Source organism: Felis catus, chromosome F2 (assembly GCF_018350175.1).
Source record: "Felis catus isolate Fca126 chromosome F2, F.catus_Fca126_mat1.0, whole genome shotgun sequence".
Classification (NCBI taxonomy): domain Eukaryota; kingdom Metazoa; phylum Chordata; class Mammalia; order Carnivora; family Felidae; genus Felis; species Felis catus.
The window spans coordinates 28502444-28529617 of record NC_058385.1 but is presented as its reverse complement, the minus strand read 5'-3'; the positions used below and the strand labels follow the sequence as shown (position 1 = coordinate 28529617).

At 45.9% G+C, this 27174-nt stretch overlaps 1 protein-coding gene, 1 long non-coding RNA gene and 1 pseudogene across 3 annotated transcripts; 2 read left to right on the top strand and 1 right to left on the bottom strand.

Annotated features, from left to right (window-relative positions):
• Positions 1–16805: 16805 nt before the first annotated feature.
• Positions 16806–16890, top strand: LOC111558651 (annotated as a pseudogene).
• Positions 16891–17758: 868 nt separating this feature from the next.
• LOC123383223 lies at positions 17759–21464 on the bottom strand. Its single transcript, XR_006592771.1, has 2 exons — positions 19080–21464; positions 17759–18114 (listed from the first exon to the last, which is right to left on the bottom strand). It is a non-coding gene; the product is annotated as an uncharacterized LOC123383223 (long non-coding RNA).
• A 1040-nt stretch (positions 21465–22504) lies between these two features.
• HEY1 (hes related family bHLH transcription factor with YRPW motif 1) lies at positions 22505–26300 on the top strand. 2 transcript variants are annotated; one of them, XM_003999917.6, is made up of 5 exons: positions 22505–22749; positions 23012–23087; positions 23215–23298; positions 23588–23669; positions 24563–26300. In XM_003999917.6, the coding sequence occupies exons 1-5, from the start codon at positions 22661–22663 to the stop codon at positions 25144–25146; spliced, it is 915 nt and encodes a 304-aa protein (XP_003999966.1). In that variant the 5' UTR covers positions 22505–22660; the 3' UTR covers positions 25147–26300. The 2 variants fall into 2 exon arrangements, with proteins under 2 accessions (XP_003999966.1, XP_044906107.1); XM_045050172.1 differs by lacking the exons at positions 22505–22749; positions 23012–23087; positions 23215–23298; positions 23588–23669 and adding an exon at positions 24049–24118.
• Positions 26301–27174: the final 874 nt, after the last annotated feature.

Genomic DNA, 27174 nt, shown 5'->3' with positions numbered 1-27174 from the left:
GGACTACCCTGAACGTGGGTACTGGGGAAGCCTCAGTTGGAGTATTTGGGTTGAATAGGGATGGGAGAATCCAGAACAAATGATGGACTGAAACAGGAAGGACCGATAGCTGGGTGCGCCATTAGAGACCCTCCACGACTGAGCTGCCCACCCCCATCCAGTCTCAATTCCCACCATAGACACCTCCTCTGTACACCCTATACTCAGTCGTGGGTGACTTTGTTGTCCTCAGAATATACCCTGCAATGTCCACGTCTAAGTCTTCGCCCATGCTCTTCTCCAATCTGGAATATACACCCCCCACCAGCATGTTGAAGACCTACTACTCCTCCCTGAACGTCTAGCTTAAAACCCATTCTCCCATGGTAAGTTTCCAGATTCCCAGCTAAATAAACATTTCCCTTCCCTATTCTCCAATTCACCTTCTTCACATTACCAGCTGGGTGATTCTGGGCAACTTACCTGACCTGTCTGAGCTTCAGGTCCCTCCTACGTAAAGTGTGGATGACACGAATGCATACGCCAGGAGTTGTGCAGATTAAATAAGTGAATATATATCAGCTCTTAGAACACTGCTTGACGCCTCAGGATGGACTATTACTTTTATTGTTGCGTTTTATGTACCAGTGAGCCCTGTGGTAGCCTGACTTTGGGTTTATCTTTTCAATAGATTGTGAGTCGCTGGAGTGCACACTAAAACATTTGCCATTGAATCTTTCCATGACTCACTTAAATATTTTGGAGCACCCTATGTGTCAGATGGTGGGGTACAAAGAGCAGGACATGCTCCCTATCGGTCCTAAGACCTAGCATGTTCCCAGCATGGAGAAGGCACTCAATGAGTGTTTGTAGAGTTGGACTGAAATCAGCCCTGACAGAAATAACCATGTTTCCTGGCCAGGTGGCTCCAGTGTATATGAGTGGACACCCAGATGAAGCCGGATGGTAATGGCTGGTCCAGGTCCAAAGGCTGCCGAGAACCATACCCTGGACTAGCTGAGGCTGTGTCATCTGGGGTTTCTGCCGAGGCAGCAGACAGACCGGGAAAAGGACTTGCCACAGATAAGGATTTGAGCGCAGTGACAGGACCACAGGTAGGTGGTTTTGACATCCACTCAGGACAGTGTCCACAGGGTAAGAAGAGCCCAGAATGGAGGGCTGCTTCCTGCGATGCCTCTTGGGATGGGTTGAGGCATGGCAGCATTCAAAGGTCACCCTACGTATGACCAGGTGAGGAAATTCTTGATGCGCCTGCCATAGCCTCAACCTTTCACATTCTTTTTCTTACTTTGACTTAAGGCCTATTCAAATGAACGCAGGCATTTTGATAAAAGGAGGCTTTGCAGTAATTCGGATGAGATGTCAAAGGTGGCCTGAAAGGATCATTATTAGAAATGGGGATGGGGAGGGGTGTGTGGCTTTTGAAACATTTAGGAAGGAGAATGGACTGAACTTGATGCTTGTTTGGATGTGCAAAATAGATCAGTGAGGACGATTTCCATCACAAATGATTGATACCCTTCCTCACTCGGGCAGAAACAAAGGAAATGTATTCTTTCAAACAACAGAAGACTTAATAAGGTTAGGATCCGCTGTGGGGTTTATGAGTTCATCAGCCCAACATTCCTTGCCTTTCCATTCTGCCTTCCACAGCATTGGCTTCATCCTAAAGCTGGTTTCCTATCACATCAACAGAGGGCCACTACCAGTGATGTGTTTTTGTTCATATAGGATGGGAGGGAGAAACTGGCCCCTCTTTCTGAGAAGTCTGAAAGAAGCTTCTTCTGTTTCTTTGGCCTAGATTGACTTAGACCAGCCTACCCTCAAACCAATCAATCACTAGCATGGGGATAAGACTACCAAGGTGGACTTACAATCGCGGGGGGTGAGGTGGAGGAGGTCAGGTGGAGTGGATGTTGGGAGGCCAACCACGAGGTTCACGAACCAAGGCAACTAGGTGATGGTGGTGCCATTTACTGATTAAGGGATCTGGGAAGAAGAATTGGTTTTGGGAGAAGATGACAAACTTATTTTTAGACTTGCATCCTCATATTTGTTTTCATGTCATACAAGAGTCCAAAGGATACTTGGATGACTGGAGAATTTCCGAGGACCCATCCTTAGCTAAGAAGAGTCTGGGCCCAAGATGCAATCTTTTAGGAGCCTTCCTCTGTTGCCAGCCCAGACTCCATCCTAGCTGTGGGAGAAGTGGTCTTGCCACAATGTGGCCAAACCACACGTGAACATCTTTCGGCTTCCAAAGAAGTGCTCACTTAATTGCTCCTCACTAAATCATCTGTCATGCCCCAAACTCAAATGAGATGGTGCATGAGTAAAGTGTGACATTTGTTGTCACCTGGCAATTTTAGGTTTGATGATTCATCTTTAGTTGGCTTTTTCACTTCCCAAATGCTGCTTCTGTAAGTTGATGCTACCCTGAGGAGGTAGGAATATACTGCAGATACTGGCTCCGAATGCAAGGTCTAGCCTATGGTGCGCTTGGAATTCACAATTAACTAGTAAGGCATAACTCGAGCGAGATCTTGAGAAGTAGTGTAGTGTAGTGGTTGGGAGTGTCGTTGATAAAGTTAGACTGTCTGGGTTCAGGTCCCAGCTGTGCAACTACAAGCGGTGTGACCCAATCAATCTTACTCTGTGCTTCAGTTTCCTCATCTGTAAACTAGGGATGATTATGATGATACTAATAGAATCTATCCCACAGGCTTGTTAATAAGTCAATTAGATGTGAAGTGCTTAGCAAAGCACTTGGCATATAGGAAATGCTCTTTACTTGCTTGGTTGTTGAATATATATATATATATATGTATATATATATATATATATATCTTTATTTTTTTCTTTTAAAACTTTTATACTTTTCTTTCTTTTATCAGCACATTCTAAACCAAACCATACACTCAGGTTTTGATTGAATGTTTCTTTGTGGCATAGCCTGAGTAACTTGATATGGAATCAAAAGCCCATCCCAGCCGACCTTAGGGCAGCTCAGTGCCAAAGCTGTGGTCTCAGGGGCTCCTTAAGACTTGGCTCCATCTCGGCCACAGGTGGTCTATTACCTTGTTTAACTGATTACAGCCAATTAAAGGGAAGGGCTTAATTTGCCTTTCTAGCACTTATAATCAGCTAAAATGTTCAACATCACTTCCTGATGCTTCCTCTTTCCCACACAAGAGCATCAAAAAGAAAAGGATATTCAAATGGAGGAATTTTCAGAAACTTTCTAAGTTTTTCCTGGATGATTATTTCTCCTTCCCTTTGGCTTTTGACACATTTATAAATCAGTTATGTAATAATCTATTGCAGCTCTGAACTAAATGCAAATCGCGTCTTTTAAAGTCGAAGGAATCATAGAATATTTTGCAGAAAAATTAGAGAATTTATACAGACTATATAATTGTAAAAGAATATACGCTTAATATGGAAATATAGCCAAGTATATGGGGGAAAAAATCACCAATGGCCCCAACTAGATAGCTACCATCAACATTTTAGTCTGTTTTCTTCCAGGCCTTTATTCTGTATACAGGTTGCGTTTGACATAATTGTGATCAAAGCATAGATACAATTTTGTGTTCTGAATTTTGTTTCACTTACCTTTATAAATATTTCCCATGTGGTGGTAAATTCTTTGTAAAAATTTATGACAGTTGTATGGTATTTCACTGTTTTTCTATTATTGAACAATTAGTTTAAAAATTATACCTAAGGGGCGCCTGGGTGGTTCAGTTGGTTGGGCATCCGGCTTCAGCTCAGGTCATGATCTTGTGGCTTGTGGGTTCATGCCCCGCGTCGGGCTCTGTGCTGGCAGCTCAGAGCCTGGAGTCTGCTTTGGATTCCGTGTCCTTCTCTCCCTCTGCTCCCCCCTCGCTCATGCCTTCTCTCTCTCTCAAGAATAAATAAAACATTTAAAAAATTATACCTAATATTTTTATGTTTTCTTCCAGTATTTTTGGTTTCTTATTTATAACTGATTCTAGGCAGTAGAATATGTAGGTCATAAGCCATAAACATTTTTAAGGTTCTTGATTCATATTGTCTATTCTAATTTTTTTTAATGTTTTATTAATTCTTGAGAAAGAGAGAGACAGACCATGAGTAGGGGAGGAGCAGAGAGAGAGAGGGAGACACAGAATCCGAAGGAGGCTCCAGGCTCTGAGCTGTCAGCACAGAGCCCGACAAGGGGCTTGAACTCTTGAGCCATGAGACCATGACCTGAGCTGAAGTCAGACGCTTAACCTACTGAGCCATCTAGGCAACCCTCATATTGTCCGTTCTAAAATGTCTATTCCAGGGGTGCCTGGGTGGCCCAGTCGGTTAAGCCTCCGACTTCAGCTCATGTCATGATCTTGCAGTCCATGGGTTTGAACCCCACTTTGGGCTCTGTGCTGTCAGCTCAGAGCCTGGATCCTGCTTTGGATTCTGTATCTCCCTCTCTCTCTGCTCTTTCCCTGCTCACGCTCTCTCTCTCTCTCAAAAATAAATAAACATTAAAAAAAAAAAAACCTTAAAATGTCTGGTTCCAACTTAACCTTCCCACCAAGGATGGGTGGGAGTGCACTAGCGGGAGGTAAAATGATTTTATCTTAGTGCTGTCCAAAGGTAGCTGGCAGGGTTGCTCTCTCCTTCCCTCCTGAGTTCCTTTTAAAAACTTACTGTGATTTAAAAACAAAACGTATCACAGTATGTTCATATTGTTATGTAAAGGATCTCTAGAAATTTTTCATCTTGCAAATCTGAAACTCTATACCCACTGAACAACAGCTCCCCTTTTCTCCCTCCCCTCCACCACCAACCTCCAGCAACCATCATCTACTTTCTGTTTCTGTGAACTTTACACTTTAGATACCTCCCATGTGTGGGATCATACAGTCTCCAAAGTCCCTCGTGGAGCAGCGTATCTGGAAACTACTTGTGGAGAACCCGTCCCTGAGTATGACCGCTGTGAGTGCAGGGCAAACCAGGCTGACCTCTTGCCCCTTGCGGCTACCTCATCCACCCCAGCCCCACCCTACCCTCTTTGAGTTCCATAGTCGTATAACCATATGCCTCTCGGATGTCGCTACTCAGATACCCCACAGTCACTTCTAACACAACGTGGCCAAAACCAAACTCATCATCTCATTCCATTTCAAGCCTGTTCTTTGACCTCCAAGTTGCCTATCTCCGGGAATCCTGCCATCCTTCATCCACGTATACAAGATAGAAACTTGGAGTGGTCTCGGACTCCTGCGAGTTGCTTACGGCAAAGTAACACTGGTCTCCGTGTTCTATCCATTCCACCTTCTACACACCTCTTGAACCTGACCTACCTCCTCCAACCTGTGTCTAATTTCAGTCTCTTTTTGGGTTAGTCCCCAGTCTCCTCTCCCTGCTTCAAGCCTGACCGACTCGCTCCAACCCATTATCCAAACTACTGCCCAAGTTACCTTCCTAAAGGACAGATCTCATGATCCTACTCCCTTGCTTAAAATTTTTCGTGGTGTTTAGGATAAAGTCCAAAGTCCTGAATCAGACTTTTCACGATCCCCGCCCCTCCAGCTTATCCATGCCTACCCCTCCAGCCCTGTGCTGCAGCCATTCATACCTGTTTGCAGAGCACCTCATACTCTGTCAAGACCCCTAGGCCATTTGCACATATTGTTACCTCCTTTTGGAATGCCCTCTTCTCCCTTCTCTTGGCCGTGTGTTATTTGCCATTTAAGTGTGAGACGACTCATTCCTTCTCCAGGAAGCCTCCCCAAATTCCTCAGTCTGGATCTGGTGTCCCTCCTCTGGCCCTCACAGTCCCCAGTACAGACCTCCACTTCTGAGTCATCTTTAATTACTGGTTTACATACTTATCTGTCTCTCCACTAGATTTGCAAGCTACTTAAAAACAGGTTCTGGATGTTTCATCTCTCCATCTCCAGCCCTAGCCCAGTCCCTGGCACACAGGAGGTACTCAAAACTATCCTTGCTGAATCATGCATATCGAATGAAGTCAGCCTTGAGCTTATTCCTCCACCTCGCTGCCACTTTCCATGGGAAAGGGTAGAACGTTCTCCCTGTTGCTACAGCATATAAGGTTATTCGGTAAATCCTTATAAAAGCCAGCTTTCCTCTTATTTATAGGGAAGAAGTATGGGTAATACTGTATCTTCAAAGTGGAGACCTCTATGTGAAAATCAAAGCATTACTAAATCTTGTAACTCACTGAAAGGCCATATAGAAAGCACTTTTCTTTTAATTGAGCCCATGTATTTTGTCCAGGTTATTACTATCTTCTGTCAGTGGTCTCTAACACCTCTTTCCACCCCTTCTAAGAGCTTAGTACCAAAGTGCAAAAAACCCAGAATTTCAAATTCAAGGACAAGTCACTGACTACAAAGTCATGACTCACTACATTTCATCCTTCTTTCCTATCATACACTGATGCCTGAGCTGGTTTTATTTACAGTGTGAAAGGTTTGTTTTGTTTTGTTTTGTTTCCTTGTGTTTTTTTTGTTTTTGTTTTTTTAATGAACGCACTGAAATACCTTTCGTTTATTATCCCCTTCTGGAAAAGACTCCCTGTACAAAGTTGTGAAGGTAATTTGGTAAGGCGTTTCGTTAGGAGTCTAACGAGAGTTTCTCCTTTAATCCTGCTCCTTCCACTATTCCCTCCCTTAGTCCCCCCCCCCCCCCTTGGGTTGCTATTGCAATTCAGTGGCATTCGCGCCACAATCAGCATTTCTTCCCGTTCCCTTCCCACTCCCACCCTCCTGGGAGGCAGAGAAGGAGGCCCATAGGAGAAGGAGAAAGAACCCCACTACTATTCAGCCTGCTCGGCTCCCTACAGGAAGTGATCTTTCTGCTCTTAGGCCAGCCACACGCCTCCCAGCCAGCCAGCAGCGCTAACTAATTAGCACACGTGATGGGAATTGGAAACAAAGTCGCCAACAATAGGAGCGTGGGAACCAGGACTGCGCCGCAATTACAGCCCCCCTCCTCCACTCCCCCCCCCCCCCCCCAGTCCCGCCTCGCCCAGGCCGGCGGCGGGCGACTCGCTGTCCGCCCCGGGGGAGGGCCAGCGGGATCCCGGCGCCCGGGGCCTCCCTGTCCCGCGCGTCCCTCCAGTGGTCCCGCCGCTCCTCGGCTTCTGGGAACGTCCGCACACAATAGGGGGAAAGCGTGTTTAGGGAATCTCAGCTCTTGCCAGGTCATGCGGCAGGTCAGTTACCCTTTGTTGGGGAAGAGAGAGGGAAGAAAGACGGTCATCACATAGCCTCCTTGGACAGCTTAGGGACCCGCCAGCTTAGGAGCGCCGGCTGCGCGGTGAGGGCTGGGCACCCCGCTGACCTCTGCAGGGAGCCGCCGGCTCCCTCGAGGAACGCGCTCGGGTCCTATTCTGTGTGTGACGAGTGGCCCGCCTTCCACGCGTGCTACTGCAGAGGCCTGAGTGCAGCGAAGGCAAGCCAGAGACCAAGGAGGGAGAGAGCCCGTACCGCTAAACGGGGCTCCCGGGATCCAGCTGTAAGCCGCTGTGCGCGCATGCGCCCAGAGGTCTTGTCCAAAGTGGTTTCAGAGATGGGCTGATGGAAATTTGCTTCTGATCTTACGTACGCTATATTCCATATAGGTTAGCTTTATTGAGCTATAATTCACCTATCATATAATTCATGCATTTAAAGTGGGCGATTCAGTGGTTTTTAGTGCATTCACCAGAGTCACTTTGAAAATATTTTCATCCTCTCAAAAAATCCCATCCTTTAGCTTTCACCCCCTCTATACCCCTCCCTCCCTGACTTCCTAGCTCTAAGCAACCACTAATGTACATCTGTCTCCTACAGGTTTCCCTAGACAATTCATCTAGATGGAATCACGTGTCACCTTTTGTGACTGGCTTCTTTCACTTAGCATATTTTTAAGGTTCATCCATGTTGTAACATATATCAAGACTTCCTTTTTATTACTGAATAAGATTGCATGGGCTATAATCACATTTTCTTTATCCATTCATCAGCTGATGGACATTTGAATTGTTTCCACCTTTTAGCCATTGTGAATAATGCTGCTATGAACATTCACATGCAAGTTTTTGTATGAACACGTTCTCACTTCTCTTGGGTGAATACTAGGAGCAGAATTGCTCAGTGGTGTGGTCACTTTGTGTTTAACTTTTAAGGATACTGGCAAAGAGCTTCTACCTACCCAACTGAGCCACCCACGCACGCCAACAAAGAGCTTCCAAATTGGCGGTACATTCCCGACCAGCAATGTATGAGGGTTTTACTTTCTGCAGATGTCCCCAATACTTGCTATTGTCTTTTTTTTTTTTTTTTAAATTACATCGACTCCAATGGGTGTGAAGTGGTTTCTCAGCCCTTCCAGTGCTAAATTTCTGAAGTCTTTCTCAGTGTAAGAACTGGACCTTGAATAGTATATCCTAGAAGGGTCATGAATGGTAACAGCGAATCAGCTGCTAAAACACAATAGTATTACTGCTTCCGGTGAAAAGTGAAGTAAAAAGTAATTATTTACCAACCTGTGTCTGATATCATAGAGCTGGCCAAGAAAGCTCCAGTTAAGAGCTCACTCCATCTGCCACTTCCCCATCCACACCCCCACCCCATTTACAAATCTTAGCTTCTACTGTCTGTGACAGGCAAGCTATTCTCATACTATGTGATTAAAAATGACCCTGTATATTCAAAAACTTCAACTGGCAGTAAAACGTTATTCTGGTTTGTGTTGTCCAAACCCAAAGTTATTTTCCTGGAGCCAGGGTGTTTGATCAGGTTTCAAGTTTATTTAGATATAAGCATAAATTCTCATTTATAGGAAACTGCTTTTATAATAACAGTTATAATGTTTCTGTTTACATGACTAGCTACAGATCACCAAAGGGGTGGGTTACCATGTTACATTAAAAAAAATTCAGACAGTAAGTTGTATTTATAGCAACCAAAGGCGGGGGGGATCCCCTCCTGGCTTAACCTAGTTATTTCTCAAATTCAGAAATGACTGTCATAATCTTGCATTTATTTCAATGTAGTACTTTTCTTAGGCAAAGATGTATGTTGCATATAGTGATTAAAGCAGGAATATGTTTTAGTTGGAAGAAGTCATATTTAACCCGATGAGCAGCAAGTATTGCAGGTGACACATGTATCGCATCCCTGCCTTTCCTTGGTTTTGTGTGGCTCTCAATCCTGGCTGCACATTAGAATCACCTGGAGAGCATGGACAGCACACTTAGGCCAAACACCATCTCAGAAGATATAAGTCCCAATGCCCAGTTTTTGTTGTTTTTTGGAGGGTCAGAGGGGAAGCTAACTTCAGTGTTTTGTACCAGATCCCCCAACAGACCAAGTGCAGTCAAACTGAAGTCGGTCTAACCCATCGTTCTCAAAGTGTGGTCCAGGATTCATAGCATCACCACCCGGGAACTTGACTGAAATGCTTATTCTTGGACACAACCCATACTTACCGAATCAGAAACTCTAGAAGAAGGGCCAGCTCTCTGGGATTTAACAAGTGCTCCAGGTGATTCTGACGTGTGCCAAAGTTTGAGAACTACCGATCTAACTAGACATTCTCCACTTTGGCTGTACATTGGAATTGCCTGAGAACTTAAAAAAAAAAAAAAAATACTGATGGCTGCCTGGGCTCCAACCCCACAGATTCTGATTTTGATTGTTTTGAGGTGTGGTATAAGAATTGGGATTTTTAGCAATTGCACCCCAGATAATTCTAATATATTCCTAAAGTATGGTTCTGAACAATCGGCATCAGCTTCACCTGAGATTTGTTTGACATGCAAGTTCTTGAGCCTCCCCTAGATCTACTGAACCAGACGCTTTGTGGGCGGTGCCCCAGAATCTGTGTTTTAGTAAGGCCTCCTTGTGATTTGCATGCTTGCTAAAGTTTGAGAACCACTGATATAAACATAGTTCTAGGGTCTGAAGTTGGAATATATATATATATATATATATATATATATATATATATATATATTTAGGTGAATCATAATTCAAGACGAAATGATGGAGTAGGCCCTGGAGGAACACAGTTTCTCTGTTTATGTAATTACTACATATTATTAAGTTTTATTATTACCACTGTAATGTGCACCTAGTTTTTAATTATTTCGCCTTTGTGGATTTGAAGGATGATCTCCTGTATGCTTTCATCTTTTATTTGCTCATTTATTTGGGTTTCAGGTGTCTGTACATTTCAATTGACACAGGGGGGAACAACGGGTCCCTTTCTTCTCTGTGGAGCTCTTCCCATGGGAAATTTACGTTGGGAGACCATGGTTTCTCGAGTAGGCAGTGACTTTCTTAAAACATCAAACCACTATCAAGAAAACCATCCCCACATTCAAATAGCTCAATTTAGGAATTTAACATACGTCCTGAATTAATTAGAAAAGCATGAAGTTCTTACCATTTGAAAGAGCCCGACTGACCTCAGAGATAACATCGCCGAATACTGTGTATCCCATCACGATCTTTCGATGGACTGGAAGGTACACCACATTTCTCCTTCACTGTCCTCTGGTGGAGCCAAGCTTCTCTCTTAGCAAAGACAAGCAGCTTCTAGATCAGTGGTTCTCAAAGTGTGGTCCTTGGATCAGTGGCAGCAGCAGCAGCAGCAGCAGCAGCAGCAGCAGCAGCTTGCCCTCCAGGTAATTGGATACCTGCTGAAAGTGGAGAACCACCATCATAGAGCAAGAGATCTGGGAATGATTCTTGATTCGCTGCCTGGCGGGGCCCTCTCCTCTCCACCTAATGATATGCCAAGTTATTGTTCCAGGTTATTTCAGAATTCCTTTCCCTCCCTCTTTCCCTCCCTGAAACCACAGCCTTGATCCAGGTTCATTCCTAGCACATTCTCCAGCTCTAGGCCTTCTTCCTCCTATGTGTGTATTCTTTCGATATCACCTCAACTGTGTGTGATGGGGATTCAAAATCTCCCCCTTCTGTTTCTGAACCCAACTGGATTGTCTTGTCCTGTGTGTCACTTTCTTTGTCCTCATGGGCGAGGAAATCACGTTGTGCTGCACTATCCCTCTCCTGCCCTGACTGTGTACACTTGGGACCCTCTTCTCCCCACTGAGGCACAGACCACCACCCCCTCTCCTGTTTTCTCTCCTGACTCCATAAATGGCACAGCACAGGGAGAGGGAATAAAGGCAGCAAATTGCTCTTGACCCATTGTGTTGAAGTGTCTATTCCGGCACAATTCTTTCTCCATTCACTATCCACATATTCTTCCTCCCTGGCTTGCACTTACACGTGCGAGTCCTAGAAACCAGATTTCATGGATAAACACGCAGAAGCAGCAGTGTGAAAATTCCTCCTAGAGAACAATTTGGATGGGCTTGTAGTTTCTTTACCTGTCGGTCTTTTTCCAAAACAAAGCAAAACAAAACAAAGACGAACAAAAAAACCCATAAACAAACAGAGACAGAGGGAAAATGCTGAGAAAGATGACACTCTGATGTGCTCTTGCAGTCTTCTCTAAGACTCTTAGTGTTCACACAGCTTCGTGTTGTGGGCCAGACTGTCCAATTCAAGAAAGAATAATATTTCTAGTCTATAATATGGTGACTGGTGTAATCAACTCATAGTGTTTAATAACTGTAAAGCAAAATTTGTGTGCGTGCGTGTGTGTGTTTTAAGGGGCTCAAGGTTCCAACGATGAAACACAAAGAACTGGTTGTGAAATTTCTCTTTCAACGTACTCAACTCCCCTTCACTGTACCTCAACTTGTTAAGCATGCGTGTCTACTATGTACTTACTAGCAATGTGTCCTAGCAGGAACTCTGTAAGCTATAATAAGGATCTGCTGTACCATCAAAGTGCTCTGGAGCTTGTCAGTAAGGATTGAGTTTGGGGGAAAGAATGAAAGAAGGTCATATTTATCAATTAGACAACATTGATTTAAAAATTAATTCTTCTAGGGGCGCCTGGGTGGCGCAGTCGGTTAAGCGTCCGACTTCAACCAGGTCACCATCTCGCGGTCCGTGAGTTCGAGCCCCGCGTCAGGCTCTGGGCTGATGGCTCAGAGCCTGGAGCCTGTTTCCGATTCTGTGTCTCCCTCTCTCTCAGTCCCTCCCCCGTTCATGCCCTGTCTCTCTCTGTCCCAAAAATAAATAAACGTTGAAAAAAAAATAAAAAAAAATTAATTCTTCTAGTCAAATTTCAAGAAGAAAAACTCAGTAAGTGTTGCGAATTAGCAATAAATGGTACCAAGAGAGTATGATGTGTGTGTGTGTGTGTGTGTGTGTGTGTGGTTTATGTATTTTAAACCTTCGTGTTTTGAATGGAACTTTTAGACATTAAGGCAGTATGGATTAAGCACTAAAAAATTTAACATGGGCTGATAACAGAAATTTTGGTTAGGGTCACCAATTTAAGGAATACTTGAAATTTCTTAACATTTTTGGGTTTGCTTAACTAACACTGGCAAAATATTAACTCTTAAAACTGGGCGTGAAAATTTACTGAGAGTCATATATTTTACACAGGACAAAAACTTTTAACTCAGAGCTGTGGATTCTCAGAAAGCTACACTTGGAGGTTTTATGCTTTTGATTAAAAACTTTAAAGAAGTGCTTTAGTATATATTATGATAATTGCAAATGAATTGAGGCAGTGATGGGTGATAGCACATAGAAGCAAAGACAAATTGGGGCGTCTGGGTGGCTCAGTCTGTTAAGTGTCTGACTCTTGGTTTCCGCTCAGGTCACGATCTCGTGGTTCGTGAGTTCGAGTCCCATGTTAGGCTATGGGCTGACAATGCAGAGTCTGCTTGGGATTCTCAATCTCTCCCTCTCTCTCTCTGCCCCTCTTTCACTCACTCTCTCTCCTCTCTCAAAATAAATAAACTTAAAAACAAAAAAAAGGAAACCAAGACAAATCAAGCTACCTAAGAGCCAAATACATTCTGATTTTCAAAAATTATGGCATGTGTTAAACCCTACGAAAAATTCTGCCAACTCATATTTCTGTTTCTATTACTTGTTTCCTGCTCCCACCGCCCCCCCCCCCCGCCCAGTGGAAAAAAATACATTAGTTTTAGTCTATGTGCTATGTATTATAATTATGAATACAATGTAACAAACATAAAACCCAAATAGCCAAAATAGTTAAGTATTTTATAGTCGTTTTATTTTTTATTATTTATTTATTTATTTAATTTTATTTTTTTTACGTTTATTTATTTTTGAGACAGAGAGAGACAGAGCATGAGTGGGTGAGGGGCAGAGAGAGAGGGAGACACAGACTCTGAAACAGGCTCCAGGCTCTGAGCTGTCAGCACAGAGACTGACGCGGGGCTCGAACTCACGGACTGCGAGATCATGACCTGAGCCGAAGTCGGATGCTTAACCGACCAAGCCACCCAGGCACCCCTATTTTTTATTTATTTTTAATGTTTTTAATGTTTACTTATTTTTGAGAGAGAGAGACAGAGACAGAGCACAAGCAGGGGAGGGGCAGAGAGAGAGGGAGACACAGACTCTGAAGCAGGCTCTAGCTCTGAGCTGTCAGCAGAGAGCCTGATGTGGGGCTCAGACTCACGAACCTGAGATCATGACCTGAGCCAAAGTCAGGTGCTTAACTGACTGAGCCACCCAGGTGTCCCTCTTTTATAGCGGTTTTAGATGGTAAAAGAAAAGTTTATTCAATTGTACATCTTATGAAAATCTGAGGAAGTGAGTTGTGTTCTCCAGAGCATGCTTTCAAGGAGGGTGAAGGATCTGCCTGCTGCACTCAGGAAGGTTGTCCACAGAGGAATGGCCACGGTTGTAAGACTGGCCTAAGGAAACCTCACTACCACTTCTGGGGATTTCATATGACAGGGAGATGAGGTGAAGACCTAAAGAGGGGGTCCTGCATTCATTTGTCTCATGTGCCAGTGAGAGGGTCAGGAAGGCCAGGTCTCTACAGTGGGAACTTGCAGCAAAGATAAACCATCTCTTCATTTCGTTGTCATTTGATAAATAGCTCAAAAAGGAGAGGGACAGGAAGGAAGATTCTGGACTGAAGACCCATCCTCTTGTTAAATGGTGATACTAACCAGAAATACTAAGTCCTTTGCCATTTGTTTGGGGGGGGGGGACTTGTCCTATGTCATTAACTTATAATTAATAAGGCATTTTAAAAAGAAAAGTCATTGAAAAATAGAAAAATATCTTTGATGCTGTAAAAGTGGGGTCTTTTAAGCGGGAAAAATTTGTAAAAACCTTTTGGTTGGCTCTTTCAATGACTGAAAAGGAAAATATATTCTAACAGCTGTGAAATAGGGACACATCCATAACAGAAACCGTAACAGAAATGCCTACTTACAAAGATACATTCACATTGTGTAAGTTTTGAAATAGGAGTTTTCTTAGTTTGGGCTGCTAGAGCAAACTACTGCAGATTGGGTGGCTTACACAACACAAATGTATCTGGTCACAGTTCCTGGCTTGTGGAAGGCTGCCTTCTCAATGTGTCCTCACAGAGCAGAGGGACAGAGCAAGCTCTCTGGGGTCTCTGTTTATAAGGGCACTAATCCAGTCATCAGGGCCCCTCTCTGTGACCCCGTTGAAACCTAACTACTTCTTAAAGGCCCCGTCACTAAATACCATCACACTGGGGGTTAGGGCTTCATCAGATGAATTATGGGGGACGCACTTCAGCCCATCTTTCACTTCATTTTTCCTCTTGTAACTGGAATGTTACCTGGGCCCATTAGCCTTCGAGTATAAATAAAGTCACATTAATACCCAGATTATAACGATTCTTAACCCTTCCTGCCTGTCAGACTTTGACTCCTTTCTGAGTTCTCAGCCCCGCCTGGGCAGTGCCTCATAGCTGTTCAGGGCTGAGTTCACCACTGCCAGGTGCTCCCTAAGACTGCTGCTTGGCCAAACCCCCCCACCCCACATCCACCTCCCACCCCACCCCCACCCCCACCCCGGTGCATTACCCTGCACCCTCACAGTGCCATTTGGTGGTAAGTGTGCATGTAGGGGTGGGGTAGGTATTGCAGAACGACCCTGTCCCAACCCTGAATCATGCTGTTACTGGGGTGCTGATCAGCATTATTTTTTTCACCGGAATATTCATACAAACACCTCCTTCAGCTTCTGGTCCTCATCTTTCTCTCTACTGAGACTCAAAATCTGTCCCCTCAGTTCTTCTCTTCTTCCTCATCTCTGCCCTGGGCCCCTAAATTGAAAGGTAATAACACAACACAAAACAAACAGAAAACCAACAACATTCCTTTCAATCTAGAACCAAAGCTCCAAGGGTACCTGGGTGGCTTAGTCCGTTAAGCTTCTGACTTCAGCTCAAGTCATCATCTCGAGGTTATGTGAGGTCGAGCCCCACATCCGGTTCTTTGCTGTCAGCGTGGAGCCAACTTCGGATCCTCTGTCTCTCTCTTTCTCTGCCCTTCACCCACTCGTGTGCTTACTCTCTCTCTCAAAAATAAATAAACATTAAGAAAAATTAAAAGCAGAACTAACAAAAAAGCACACCAAAGCTCCAGTGTATATCAGTTCAGGCACTCAGACAACCTAGGGGGCCAGCAGCGTACTATTTTCAAAGACAGAGTCCGTGGGTTCCGGTTTGGGGTTCACCTGGAACCTCCTGCCACACTTCGAATTTTAATAACTTAAAATCATTTTAGACCTATTCATAATAAATATCATATAAATATTCATATAAATATCAAATAAATATCAAATATCAAATATTCATATAAATATCTATAATAAATATTTTAGCACAAAAGTGCTAAAATGTGAAATACTTAGAAACAGGACCTAGAGAAGTCGTCTGACGCGCTGTAGCAGTATTGGATGAGCATCTAGGCAACTATGAAAAAGACCCTCACTTCCACTGAAGACAACTCCGAGCGAGTTCTGAGGAGTCGTGATCCATAGACTTGCTTTTGGGACACCATAAGATAGATCTCAATTATATCCGGAGTTGTCTTGAAAGTATGGAAATAAAAAAGAGTTGAACGATTTAAATTGTGAATAGAAAACACTACGAATTAGTATTTGAATTACTTTAATTGGAAAATAATATGCTGTAAATTGCTATTTGCATCATTTTAATTGAGAGGAGAATACTTACAATAAATTACTTTTGGAGAAAAAGAAGGCATCATGGAATCAAACCAATAGCAGGGATTCAGATATGACTTTGGGCAAATTTCCTACTTTTTCTGCCTGGTCTTCCTCTTTGAAAACTAAGAAAAATAATAATTCCTCCTTCCTGGTTTAGTGTAAGGATTAAATTACTTATATATAACAATTTTAAAACTGTGCCTGGCATATTGTAAGTGCCATAAAAACGTTTGTTATCAAAAAGTATTTATACAGGGGGTGCCTGGGTGGCTCAGTCGGTTGAGCATCCCACTTCAGCTCAGGTCATGATCTCACGGTTCATGAGTTCGAGCCCCACGTCGGGCTCTGTGCTGACAGGTCAGAACCTGGAGTCTGCTTCGGATTCTGTGTCTCACTCTCTCTCTGCCCCTCCCCTGCTCGCATTCTGTCTCTCAAAAATAAATAAACATTCGGGGCGCCTGGGTGGCGCAGTCGATTAAGCGTCCGACTTCAGCCAGGTCACGATCTCGCGGTCCGTGAGTTCGAGCCCCGTGTCAGGCTCTGGGCTGATGGCTCAGAGCCTGGAGCCTGTTTCCGATTCTGTGTCCCCCTCTCTCTCTGCCCCTCCCCCGTTCATGCTCTGTCTCTCTCTGTCCTAAAAATAAATAAACGTTGAAAAAATAAATAAACATTTAAAAAAATAGTAAAAAATAAATTTAAAAAAGTATTTATACAGAAAAGATTAGCATGGCCCCTGCGCAAGAATGACATACAAATTCATGAAGATTCCATATTAAAAAAAAAAAAGCATAAGTTTCTTGAAGGAATTGGTCTCTCAGATTAGTGAGCAAAGAACTTTCAAAGCAGAAGTTATATTACCAGAACTCAACAATACTTTTTATTAAGTTGCTTTTCACTTATGCTCAATTAAAAAAAATTTTTTTTAAGTTTATTTATTTTGAGAGAGAGAGAGAGAGAGCACAAGTGAGAGAGGGGCAGAGAGAGAGGGGAGAGAGAATTTCAAGCAGGTTCTGTACGGTCAGTGAAGAGTCTGATGTGGGGCTCGAACTCAAGAACCATGAGATCATGACCTGAGTGGAGATCAAGAGTCAGATGCTTAACCAGCTGAGCCACCCAGGTGCCCCTATGCTTAATTTTTTTATGGGTCGAAAGCAAAATGCATCTGTCCTTAAGCTAGGACAGAATTTCCCAAAGTCTGTTTCTTGGGTATGCTATTTCAGTGGCCTATTAGCAGATATTATATGAACAAAGGGTTCCATGGCTAATGAGTTTGGGAAGTGCTGAGTTAGACACATGTAAATGAGGATTCTTTATTAAGGACTTCTCAGAGCATGCATGCTCTCAAGTGTCCTGAGCTCTCCAAGAATTTCCCAAATGTATTTGAAAACAGATTCTTTTATTTACAGAGTCTTGAGGGATTAATGGTCTGTGAAATGCACTTCAGCATTTTAAATACCCCTCCCCCGCCTCCCCACCACCCCCCACACACCTTTTAAAGACAGTACCATCTTGAGGAATTCACTGGCAGGAACAAGAAGACCTACAGGTGGGCCTTTTAGGTGGCCCAGCAAAGGTCAGGATGAAGGAGCCCGTGTTATTACCATCATCGTCATCATAACTCACAAGCACAAGACATAACATTTGTATAGTGTTTTACAAAATGCTTTGTCTCATTTTACTTCTCACAATAAATCCAAAACAAAAGCTGAGGGACTATTCTTATTTACAGATGAGAAAACGGAGGCTCAGAGGAGAGAGGTATGATCACAGGCCCGAGGGCCCATAGCTGGGAAAGAATCACTCAAACCCAGGCAGGCAACTGGGAATCCACTCCTCCTCCCATCGGGCCACACTGCTGCCGGCTGGGTTTCCAATTAAACAATTCCCTCAGGGTGAACACCAAGGGGTCTTACATCTGACCTCCATCAGGGGGGTTGATAGCGGAAGTGCACTTTCGCGTGGCATGACGTGCCACAAGGCAATCTGGTGATTGAGACAGCATCTACAGAGCGCAGCAAGCATGAAGAACAGAGGGAAACTGGCATTTAGTCAAAAGTTTGGTATGACAGTTTTGGGCGACTCTGTCTTGTGGTTTCTGATTTGGGATGTTCTCAGAAAGAAGCCATTTCTGAACTCCAGAAGTATGCAACTTATTTATACATATATTTATAGCACTGCATGCTCAGGGGCTCTTCCTTCCTAAGAAACTCAAAAAGCACAACTTTCACTAATAATGAATAGCAGATGCTTATTTTTAAGCTCTACCCAAAATAAGCTAGTGCTCTTAGCAAGAGCACAGGTTCTTTCTCGTCGCCTTTCAAGGATATTACGTTCTGGAGACACTGCTTTGAATATATCCAATTACTAGATTTTTTTTCCCCCTCCTTGCAACCTCATTAGATGTGTAACAGTTTCAGAAGAAAACTGAGGGGTAACCCAATGCTTGGTTTACTCGTTGGTAAATCAGGTATATTAATAGCTAATAATGATAGCTGCTGTTTATTACATGTTTCCTCTTGGCCAAGCACCATTAAGATGCTTTATATAACTGATGTTATATAATCTATGACGTTGGGAAATTGTTTTTATTAATGCCCCATTTTATAGATAGGAGAATTGGGGTTTAAAGAGGTTGAGTAACTTGCCCACTGTTGTGTGGCCAAGACTGATCTGTGTCTTTACCACACAGTCTTGTGAGCAGCTTGATAAAGATTGGGGCTTTTCGGCTCATCGCTCACGCCTGGCTCAGTGCCCAGCACACAGTAGGGGCTTTACACAAGTGTGCCGAGTGAATGCATGAACCAGCAATACTCAGGTGTCTCATACATTGGCTGGATTCACCTAAAAGTGGTTTTAACAAAGCTGTTTTGCCTGTGACTGGATAAAGCGACTTGCTTAAGAGCCCAGACAGAGGCAGCCCGTCTCTTTATCCAGGCGGCAGGTGTAGTCTTTGGCCCTCCTGCATACCTATTTAATCGTGATCCCACCAGCAAACCAACAGAGAAAGGGCTTCATCCAGGACATCACGGTAGGGACCTCGACAGTGGCCAAACCTGATGAATCAAAGGCCACCCAGGGCCTTTTCCTGGGTGGTCCCCTGCCCAGCTACTGCTTGTGTCCCTTCCAGCCAGTTGTGGCCTTAATCTTTCAGATGGAAATGCTGGGACTGCAGTTTGAGGATGGGCTCTTTCTGGAGATATCACTGGTTCACCTCTGGGAAGGCCCCACCTGGGCCTGGCCTTGGGAGCGAATTCCTAAATCTGTAGTATGTGTCTCTTCTGGGGCATCTTGAGCATCCCTTCTGCAAGAGAACACAGAGAAAGGCAACCTGATGGATTATTATTAGTAGATAAGTAAACCCATTTTCCACAGACAGGCAAGGAAATGGGCCTTTGTGCATATTTGAAAAGGCTGGTCCCACAGGACAGATGAGTTATGAAAAGCAACATTTTCCTAAGGGGCTAGGCCTAGGCAGCCCCACTCAGGTTGGAGACAAGGCTGCTTTCGCAGGTTGTGTCTTGCTCAGGGGACTGCTAAGAAGTTTAAAGCAGTTCTTTACTCAAGGCCTCCAGGGATAAAGCCCCTCTACTCTGCAGGTGCTGGAAAATTGGGCCTCATGCTCTCAGTCTGCCTGATTCTACTACTGATGGGAGGGCCTCAGCCCCTTCTTTTGTAGTTCTAACTGAAATAGCTAGACCTAGAACCAGAACTAGACTCTGACCTAGTTCTTAAGTGCCTTCCCAAGCTCAGAAAAGTTCTTTCCAGACCCCATGAAGTATCTTCACCCCTTGTTTTTCCTTGTCAAAAGATGCTTCCAAGCATTAAACCCATTTATAACAATTTTACCTGTTCATTGTCTATCTCCCCCCTAGGATGTGAGTTCTAGGATGGCAGGAGCCATAGCACTTTGGGGTCATCATTCCATTCTCAGGCCCTAGCACGGGGCCAGGCACACAGAAGGCACTCAGTATTAGTTGGATGGATGAGTGAGAGTCAAGATTAAGAAGCAGGAGAGATTTAACAGTTTAATGTAGACCTCATTTTTGACAGCAAAGTAACACTGAATGTGGGATTAATAGTTTGCTTAGGTACCAATGTGGAGTCAGGAATCCTCAACCCCACTTTGTCTTTTCTTCTCATCCACCTATCCATGTCCGTACAAGGCAGCAGAAATAGGCCAAAGCCGGAAAGTCTCGCTCACTGTAGATTCCAGAGGTTGGCAACCACAGAACCACAGAGGGTTAGTGGACACACTAATTTCTAGGGTAGGGTGGCCTGCCACTTTGGGGAAAGAAATGGTGTCAGCGGGACTTCTGAAAGGCAGAGGGGAGTAGTGGATGGTTTCCTATGCCTGGACCATTCAGTTCTGGAGGTGGGGGAAGAGGCAGGTGGCAGTGAGTGATGTGCTTGGCTGAAGACTGTGGAGGCTGGAAAGGAGCTTGGGAGGCTGAACCTCTAGCAACCCCCAAAGAGCTGTTGCCTGTGAGTAGGGGCAGAGTAAGCAGACAAAGGAATTGATCTTGGATGGACAACTGACAAGTGGCATGCCGGGGAATTTCAGGGAGCAAGGGCATGTGGTATGCCAGCAAGAAAAAATCCAACATAGCTTGATGGAGGGACCGGCCTAGACAGGGAAGCAGAGGAGACCGAATGAAGAGCTGAGGGGCTGGAGGTGGAGGTGAAGTGAAATAAGAGTTCAGTGGGAGCCAGGAGGTGAAATACTGGGGGAGGTGAGGGGCTGAGAATCGAACAGACATATTAGGCTCAGGCCGTACAGAGGATTGGCGTCTAAAATGTGTTAAGATGGCACTGAGATCACTAATTAAGGAGAGGTAGACACGGAGAAGCTATTCGCACAAGTGAGAACATTTTTGTTATCCTCTATATCAAGTGCTCCCTCACTGACAGGACTGCAAGGTCAGCAGCCACAAGAATGGACCTGAGAGGAATACCAATCGCTCTGCTCCTTTGTGAGGGATAGAGAAGCCTGGATTTCCAAATTCAAAACACCCATCCGGCTGCTTCTACAAATCCCTGAATAGGGAATCAGTCCAGAGATACAGAATTTTTTTCCGCCAATATCTGACGGAGGACTTGCGTAACTCCACGGAGTTTCCAGTAAACACCAAGAACCCAAACCGGAGGTGTGCAGTGTGTGTATGTGTGTGCTGTGTGTCCAAGGGTCAGAGACGTGCGCTCCCGCAGTGAGGGCGGCCTCAGACGCAAATGCCCAGGCCCGCCACCCAGTCGCCCGCTGAGAGGATCTGGCCGCCAACTCCAGGAAACAAAAAACAACGACAAAACAAAACAAACAAAAAACCCCCCTCCATAATGGATATCCCCAGGGGTCTTCCCCCCCCCCCCCCGAAAAAACGCATTCCACTTTGTGGAACGTTCCAATTTGCGGAAATTAGATGCACAAGGCAACTCATTCCATTCGGGAAGATGAGAAGTGCTGCAGAAGCGAGACTGGCTGTATGTGGGGACACGGTCCCCCAAACCGAAAGAGGACATTCCCAGAAACCTCGTCTTGCCCCTCCAAGCGCCGGCCCGTGAGGTGGTGGCCGCGCACGAACTCCGCTCTGCGGGCGCCCTGCAGCCTCCGCGCAACTGTCGGCGCGCCACCCGGCCAGGTGCAACGGGCCCGGCTCCGCCAGCGGCGCGCGCCTCCCGCCGCCGGGCACGGGTGGCCCCGCAGCCGAGATTTACCGCGGCGCAGGGCGGCGGTTTCCGGGGCCGCCCGGCGCCCGGGCTCCGATTACAGGTTCACACGGGGGGCCCGGCCCGCGGCCGCCCAGCCCCCGCCGGAGCGCCCCCGCGCGGCCCCGCTCCCCCGCCTGCCCATTCTTCTCCATTCATGCGGACGCCCTGCGCCGCCGCCGCCGCCGCCAGCGCGGCCGCCGTCGCCGCCGCCGGCCGCCCGGATTGGCTGGCGGCCGTGGCGCCGGCACTTTCCCACGGCCCGCGGCGCGTGCGGCTCACCGGCGGCGCTGCAGGCGCGGCCCTGGCGTGCGTCCAGGCCAATCGGGGCGCGCAGGGCGGGGCGGGGCCGCGGCCGCCGGCGGGCTTGTGTCCCGGCCCGGCCTCCCTCGCCTGCCCGCCGCCGGCCCACCGCCGCCCGCGCCTCCTCCTTCCCCCCGCAGTGGAGACCCAGCGGAGCCCCCGCGGAGCCGACGCACCGCCGCCGGGTAGGGGCCGGCGAGGAGGGCGGGGGCAGGGTTCGCCCTCGATCTTAGCCTCGCTCCGGTCCCTCCCCGGAGTGGCTGCCAATCAACGGAGCGAGAAGCCGGGTTGGCGGAGCGGAGGCGGTTGCCCAGGAGCCGCCGCTCCGCCCCTCCGCCTCCTACACCCCGCCTGCCCTCCCAGGGGACTTGAGTAGGGGCGCAGCGTGGGAAAGGGATGGTTGAATTTTAACCGGAGGCAGAGCGTGAGCGGGATCAGTGTGTGCGGAACGCGAGCCCCCGAGCGCGGAGAGGCGCCGCTGCTGTTAACTCCTCCCTGCCCGCCGCGCCGAACCGACCCTCCCCCGGAGCCCCCGCGCAACCAACATGAAGCGAGCCCACCCCGAGTACAGCTCTTCGGATAGCGAGCTGGACGAGACCATCGAAGTGGAAAAGGAGAGTGCGGATGAGAATGGGTGAGTTGGCGGCGGCAGAGCGGAACCCGGGCAGGAGGCGAGCGCCGGCTGGCCACGGTTGACAGCGGGCGAGGGCCCCGGGCACGTCTGTGCCCTCCACTGACCTCTGCGCATCTGGGTTATGCCCCTGTCCGGGGTGAGGGACGCCGGAGGCCCTTTCAAACCCAAGTTGCCAAAACAATCTGAGTGCGGGGAGGATGAGGGGGACCCCTCATATCACCTCCCCTGGCTTACAGCGATTCCTGTTTTTCCCCCCATTCAGAAACTTGAGTTCGGCTCTCGGTTCCATGTCCCCAACTACATCTTCACAGATCTTGGCCAGGAAAAGACGAAGAGGCGTGAGTCTCATTACAGTGCTTTTTGTTTTGTTTTGTTATTAATTAATGGAAAGAACTACCTTTCTTCATTTTTGAAATTTACAGTCTTGATGGAAATACCCTCCTTTGTTTTGCCTGCTTTCTGCAGATCATTGAGAAACGCCGACGGGACCGGATTAATAACAGTTTGTCTGAGCTGAGGAGGCTGGTGCCTAGTGCTTTTGAGAAGCAGGTAATAGAGAAAGTGGGTAGAGCTCTCCGTGTAGCCATCCACACCTTCTGAATCCCTCCCCTCATTAATCTGAACCTCATCCGTGTCTCGAAAAATAACCGTATTGCTTTTGCCGAAAAGATAAATTCATATACAGATTCCAACATATTTTCTGAAGACAGCTCATTTTGTTTTAGTTTGTACTTTTATGATTTACAAAGCATACCGCATACGGTGCATATCTGTTTTAAGTTGCTCCCCAAAGGCACTTGGTGCCATATCAATTTTTTTCCCCCATTCTCTTCTCCAGGGATCTGCTAAGCTAGAAAAAGCTGAAATTCTGCAGATGACAGTGGATCACCTGAAAATGCTGCACACTGCAGGAGGGAAAGGTACATATCACTAATCTGGTGGCGGCCGAGTGCTCTGGGTAGAATGAGTAGATGCGGCAGGCCAGCCCTGGTGCAGTCGCTGCCTTATTTTTCCTGTGTGCTTTGGGGGTGGGGAGAGAATGTTGTGTTGTGTACAGTTGTCAGTGCATTTGCAAATGCTCATAGGATTTTCTCCAGTGAATGCATCACCCCAGTCCTCTTTGAACTAAGCTAATGCACCTTCTTTTGGAGAATACCTCTTATCCGCGAGGTGCCCGAAAGCTGTGACAGCCCTGATTAAAATCAGGTAGCTCTCACCACATTTGTTGATTGCCATTTTGAGAAAAAGCCTTAAAAAAAAAAAGTTATGGTCTTAATTTTATCTACAGGATTGAAAAAAAAAAAAAAAGCTCCTATGACTCTTGAGGAAAGAAACCTGTTGTGGTTAATTAGAGAAAACCTAACAGAAGGTGGGAGACCAGGGTCTGTGTGTCTGTCTCCAGCCGGAAAATGCTTTGCTCAGGACCAAGTGGCTAAAAGCTCCATGATGATAACTTACATCTGTGTGTCTAATGAATTTCACTGCTCTGTGGTTTCTCTGTCCTTGATGTATTTTTTGTTGTTGTTGGGGGAAAACATTAAAGGAATGAACATAGTTTCATCTGCTGGTAGGGTATAATTCCACTTTCTGCTCAGCAGTTTCTAATTGGGCTTTGAACTTACATTAGCAAACACTTCTCATGTTGATTAATGCAAAGACTTCGGTCAACTCCAAAATATTTGGACCTTCGTTTAAGAGCCCGTGTATGCCGTTTTTAAGGATGTAGGTATTTGTTAGGAAGGGCTGCCTTTGGTATTGAAGAAATGCGGGAAATCAGCAAAGCCTGAGGTTTTTCTTTTGTTCTTTTCCTCAGGCTATTTTGACGCACACGCCCTGGCTATGGACTATCGGAGTTTGGGGTTTCGGGAGTGCCTGGCGGAAGTTGCCCGTTATCTGAGCATCATTGAAGGACTAGATGCCTCTGACCCGCTTCGAGTTCGACTGGTCTCACATCTTAACAACTACGCCTCCCAGCGGGAAGCGGCCAGCGGCGCCCACGCAGGTCTTGGACACATTCCCTGGGGCAGCGCCTTCGGACATCACCCGCACGTCGCGCACCCCCTGCTGCTGCCCCAGAACGGCCACGGGAACACTGGAACCACCGCCTCGCCCACGGAACCACACCACCAGGGCAGGTTGACCTCGGCACATCCGGAGGCGCCTGCTTTGCGTGCGCCCCCTAGCGGCGGCCTCGGACCGGTGCTCCCTGTGGTCACCTCCGCCTCCAAACTCTCGCCGCCCCTGCTCTCCTCCGTGGCTTCCCTGTCGGCCTTCCCCTTCTCCTTTGGCTCCTTTCACTTACTGTCTCCCAATGCACTGAGCCCTTCGGCACCCACGCAGGCAGCAAACCTTGGCAAGCCCTATAGACCTTGGGGGACAGAGATTGGAGCTTTTTAAAGAACTGACGCTGTAGAATGAGGGAGGGGAACACTTACAATCCCAGCTGAGCTGGGCTGTTGCCAACATCACCTTAAAGTCGTCAGTAAAAGTAAAAAGGAAAAAGGTACACTTTCAGAGGAATTTTGTTGAAAGACTAAAGGTTTGTTGGTTTACTTTTTCTTTTTTTTTAATGTTTTTTTTTATCATATGTATTAGCAGTTTTTAAAAACTAGTTGTTAAATTTTGTTCCAAACATTAAATTGAAATAGTATAAACCAGCACTTGGTAATAGGTTTGTTCTGTGCCTAATTACTTTGTAAACCTCTCTGTCGAAGAATGATTCCATTTTTGCCTCAAAGTTTTGGGAATTTTAACATTTAGTATTTTGGTCTGTTTTTCTTCTTGTGTAGTTGAAGTCTGTTTTTAGATTTAATTTTCCAAACCACTAAGTTCAATGTTAACATGATGCTATTTGTTAATAGTTTGACAATTAAGGTGTTGTATAGGTAATATTCTTTTGTGGGGGGAACTATGTTGAATTTTATATTTCTGAACAAAGCGTTGACAAATCAGATGATCAATCAGCTTTATCCAAGAAAGAAGATGAGTTCATTCTCTGCCTCCTGCAGCAGTAAGGTGAATGTATAACCCATCAGGGGCCCTGAGTTCATATGACCACCTTCCAGGACTGCAGTTCTGGCTTAGTCAGGAGAGAGCCACTTGGGGGTTGATCCCCATTTGGAGTTGGTGGGGAGGAGACTGCATAGGATATGCCTGCATTTACCAGCCCCACGCAATGCAATGAATTTTTAATCTCACGGATCTCAAATTCACAAACATTAACATGGATAAACGATCACGGTGTGCAAGTGGTCCAATCGAATAGTCCAGTGGAACCTGTTAAATGCATAACCTAATTCTTCCTGAAACTGCTATGTTTTCTTTTAACTGGAAATCTTTATGTTGTGTTTTCCTTTTTGGTGCATGGCAACGTGGTTGTTGAGGTATTTAAAAAGGTGTGCTGCCTTCTTTTGGTTTAATTTGGTTCATAAAAGCATCAGTTCACAGGTTTATCCTTTTAGCAGGTGTAATTTAAACGACCTCCACTGAACTGGGTTTGACCTCTGTTGTACCGATGTCTTGTGACTAAATAAAAAAGGAAGAACAAACTATTCTGTATATGTCTTACATGCCTTGGCCTTTCCCTCTGTTGGCTAAAAGAAGATAAATTTTCCTCTCATTTTCATTTTGCTTGGTTACCAGTTTTCTTATTCATTATTTTGGGAATTCTAAACTGTGTGAATTTGCTACTGAATAAGGTGACTTCGTTGCAGCGCAGGGCTTTGGCCTGGCTCCCACAAGAAGCCCCAGCCCTTTCACTGTTATGTCAGATGATCTGGCCCTCAGCGGGCTAGGGCGACTCAAGTCAGGCTGGGAGTTGCAGGGTGGGAGAGAACTCTGCCGAAATCTCTTAAAACCGAGTTGACCAACATTTTTTTTTTTTTTTTTCTGAGAGCATCTACTGTGTGCATGGTCCTGTGCTAAGAGAACAGAAAATTCCCCTTTTTTTTTTTTTTTAACGGTAGCACAAGAAAAGCTAACACTGCCATCTCTGAAAGCCCATGCAGGGGCTGGGGAATCTGGCCTGATGAGCAGTGGCAGGCTGTAATTCTGCACCTGCACAGCTCCAGGAGTCTTTCCTTGTCTTGTTTCAAGGAATTTGCTTAACCCTTTAGATGCATTTGACTGAGCTGTGTAGTGACAAAGCTGACATATGCTTTAGGTTAGAACAAAACGCTGCCAGAACAGAGGCAGTAATCTGGGCCCCAGGGGGAGAGGGGTGCCTTCCTATTGCCTTGAAAGTATCCCGCCAGCTGAGGAGTGCTGTCTCCTGGCTTGGAAGAAGTTTGCCTTGATCCTGAGGTTGGTGGGGAGGAGAGGGAGAAAACCCACTCCGGCAGATGACAAAATAGAGCTTGCCTTTTCTTTGCCCAGCCACAGAGCTCCTCCTCCCCGCTCTGATTGAAAAACGAAGACAGGAAGGCA

What these genes read in the sequence shown, in the direction of transcription:
- HEY1 (XM_003999917.6), top strand. Translation starts at nt 22,661, where the DNA reads ATGAAGCGAGCCCACCCCGAGTACAGCTCTTCGGATAGCGAGCTGGAC. An exon ending in CTAGTGCTTTTGAGAAGCAG is followed by an intron (nt 23,299 to 23,587) that starts GTAATAGAGAAA and finishes TCTCTTCTCCAG; the next exon opens with GGATCTGCTAAGCTAGAAAA. An exon ending in GCACACTGCAGGAGGGAAAG is followed by an intron (nt 23,670 to 24,562) that starts GTACATATCACT and finishes TCTTTTCCTCAG; the next exon opens with GCTATTTTGACGCACACGCC.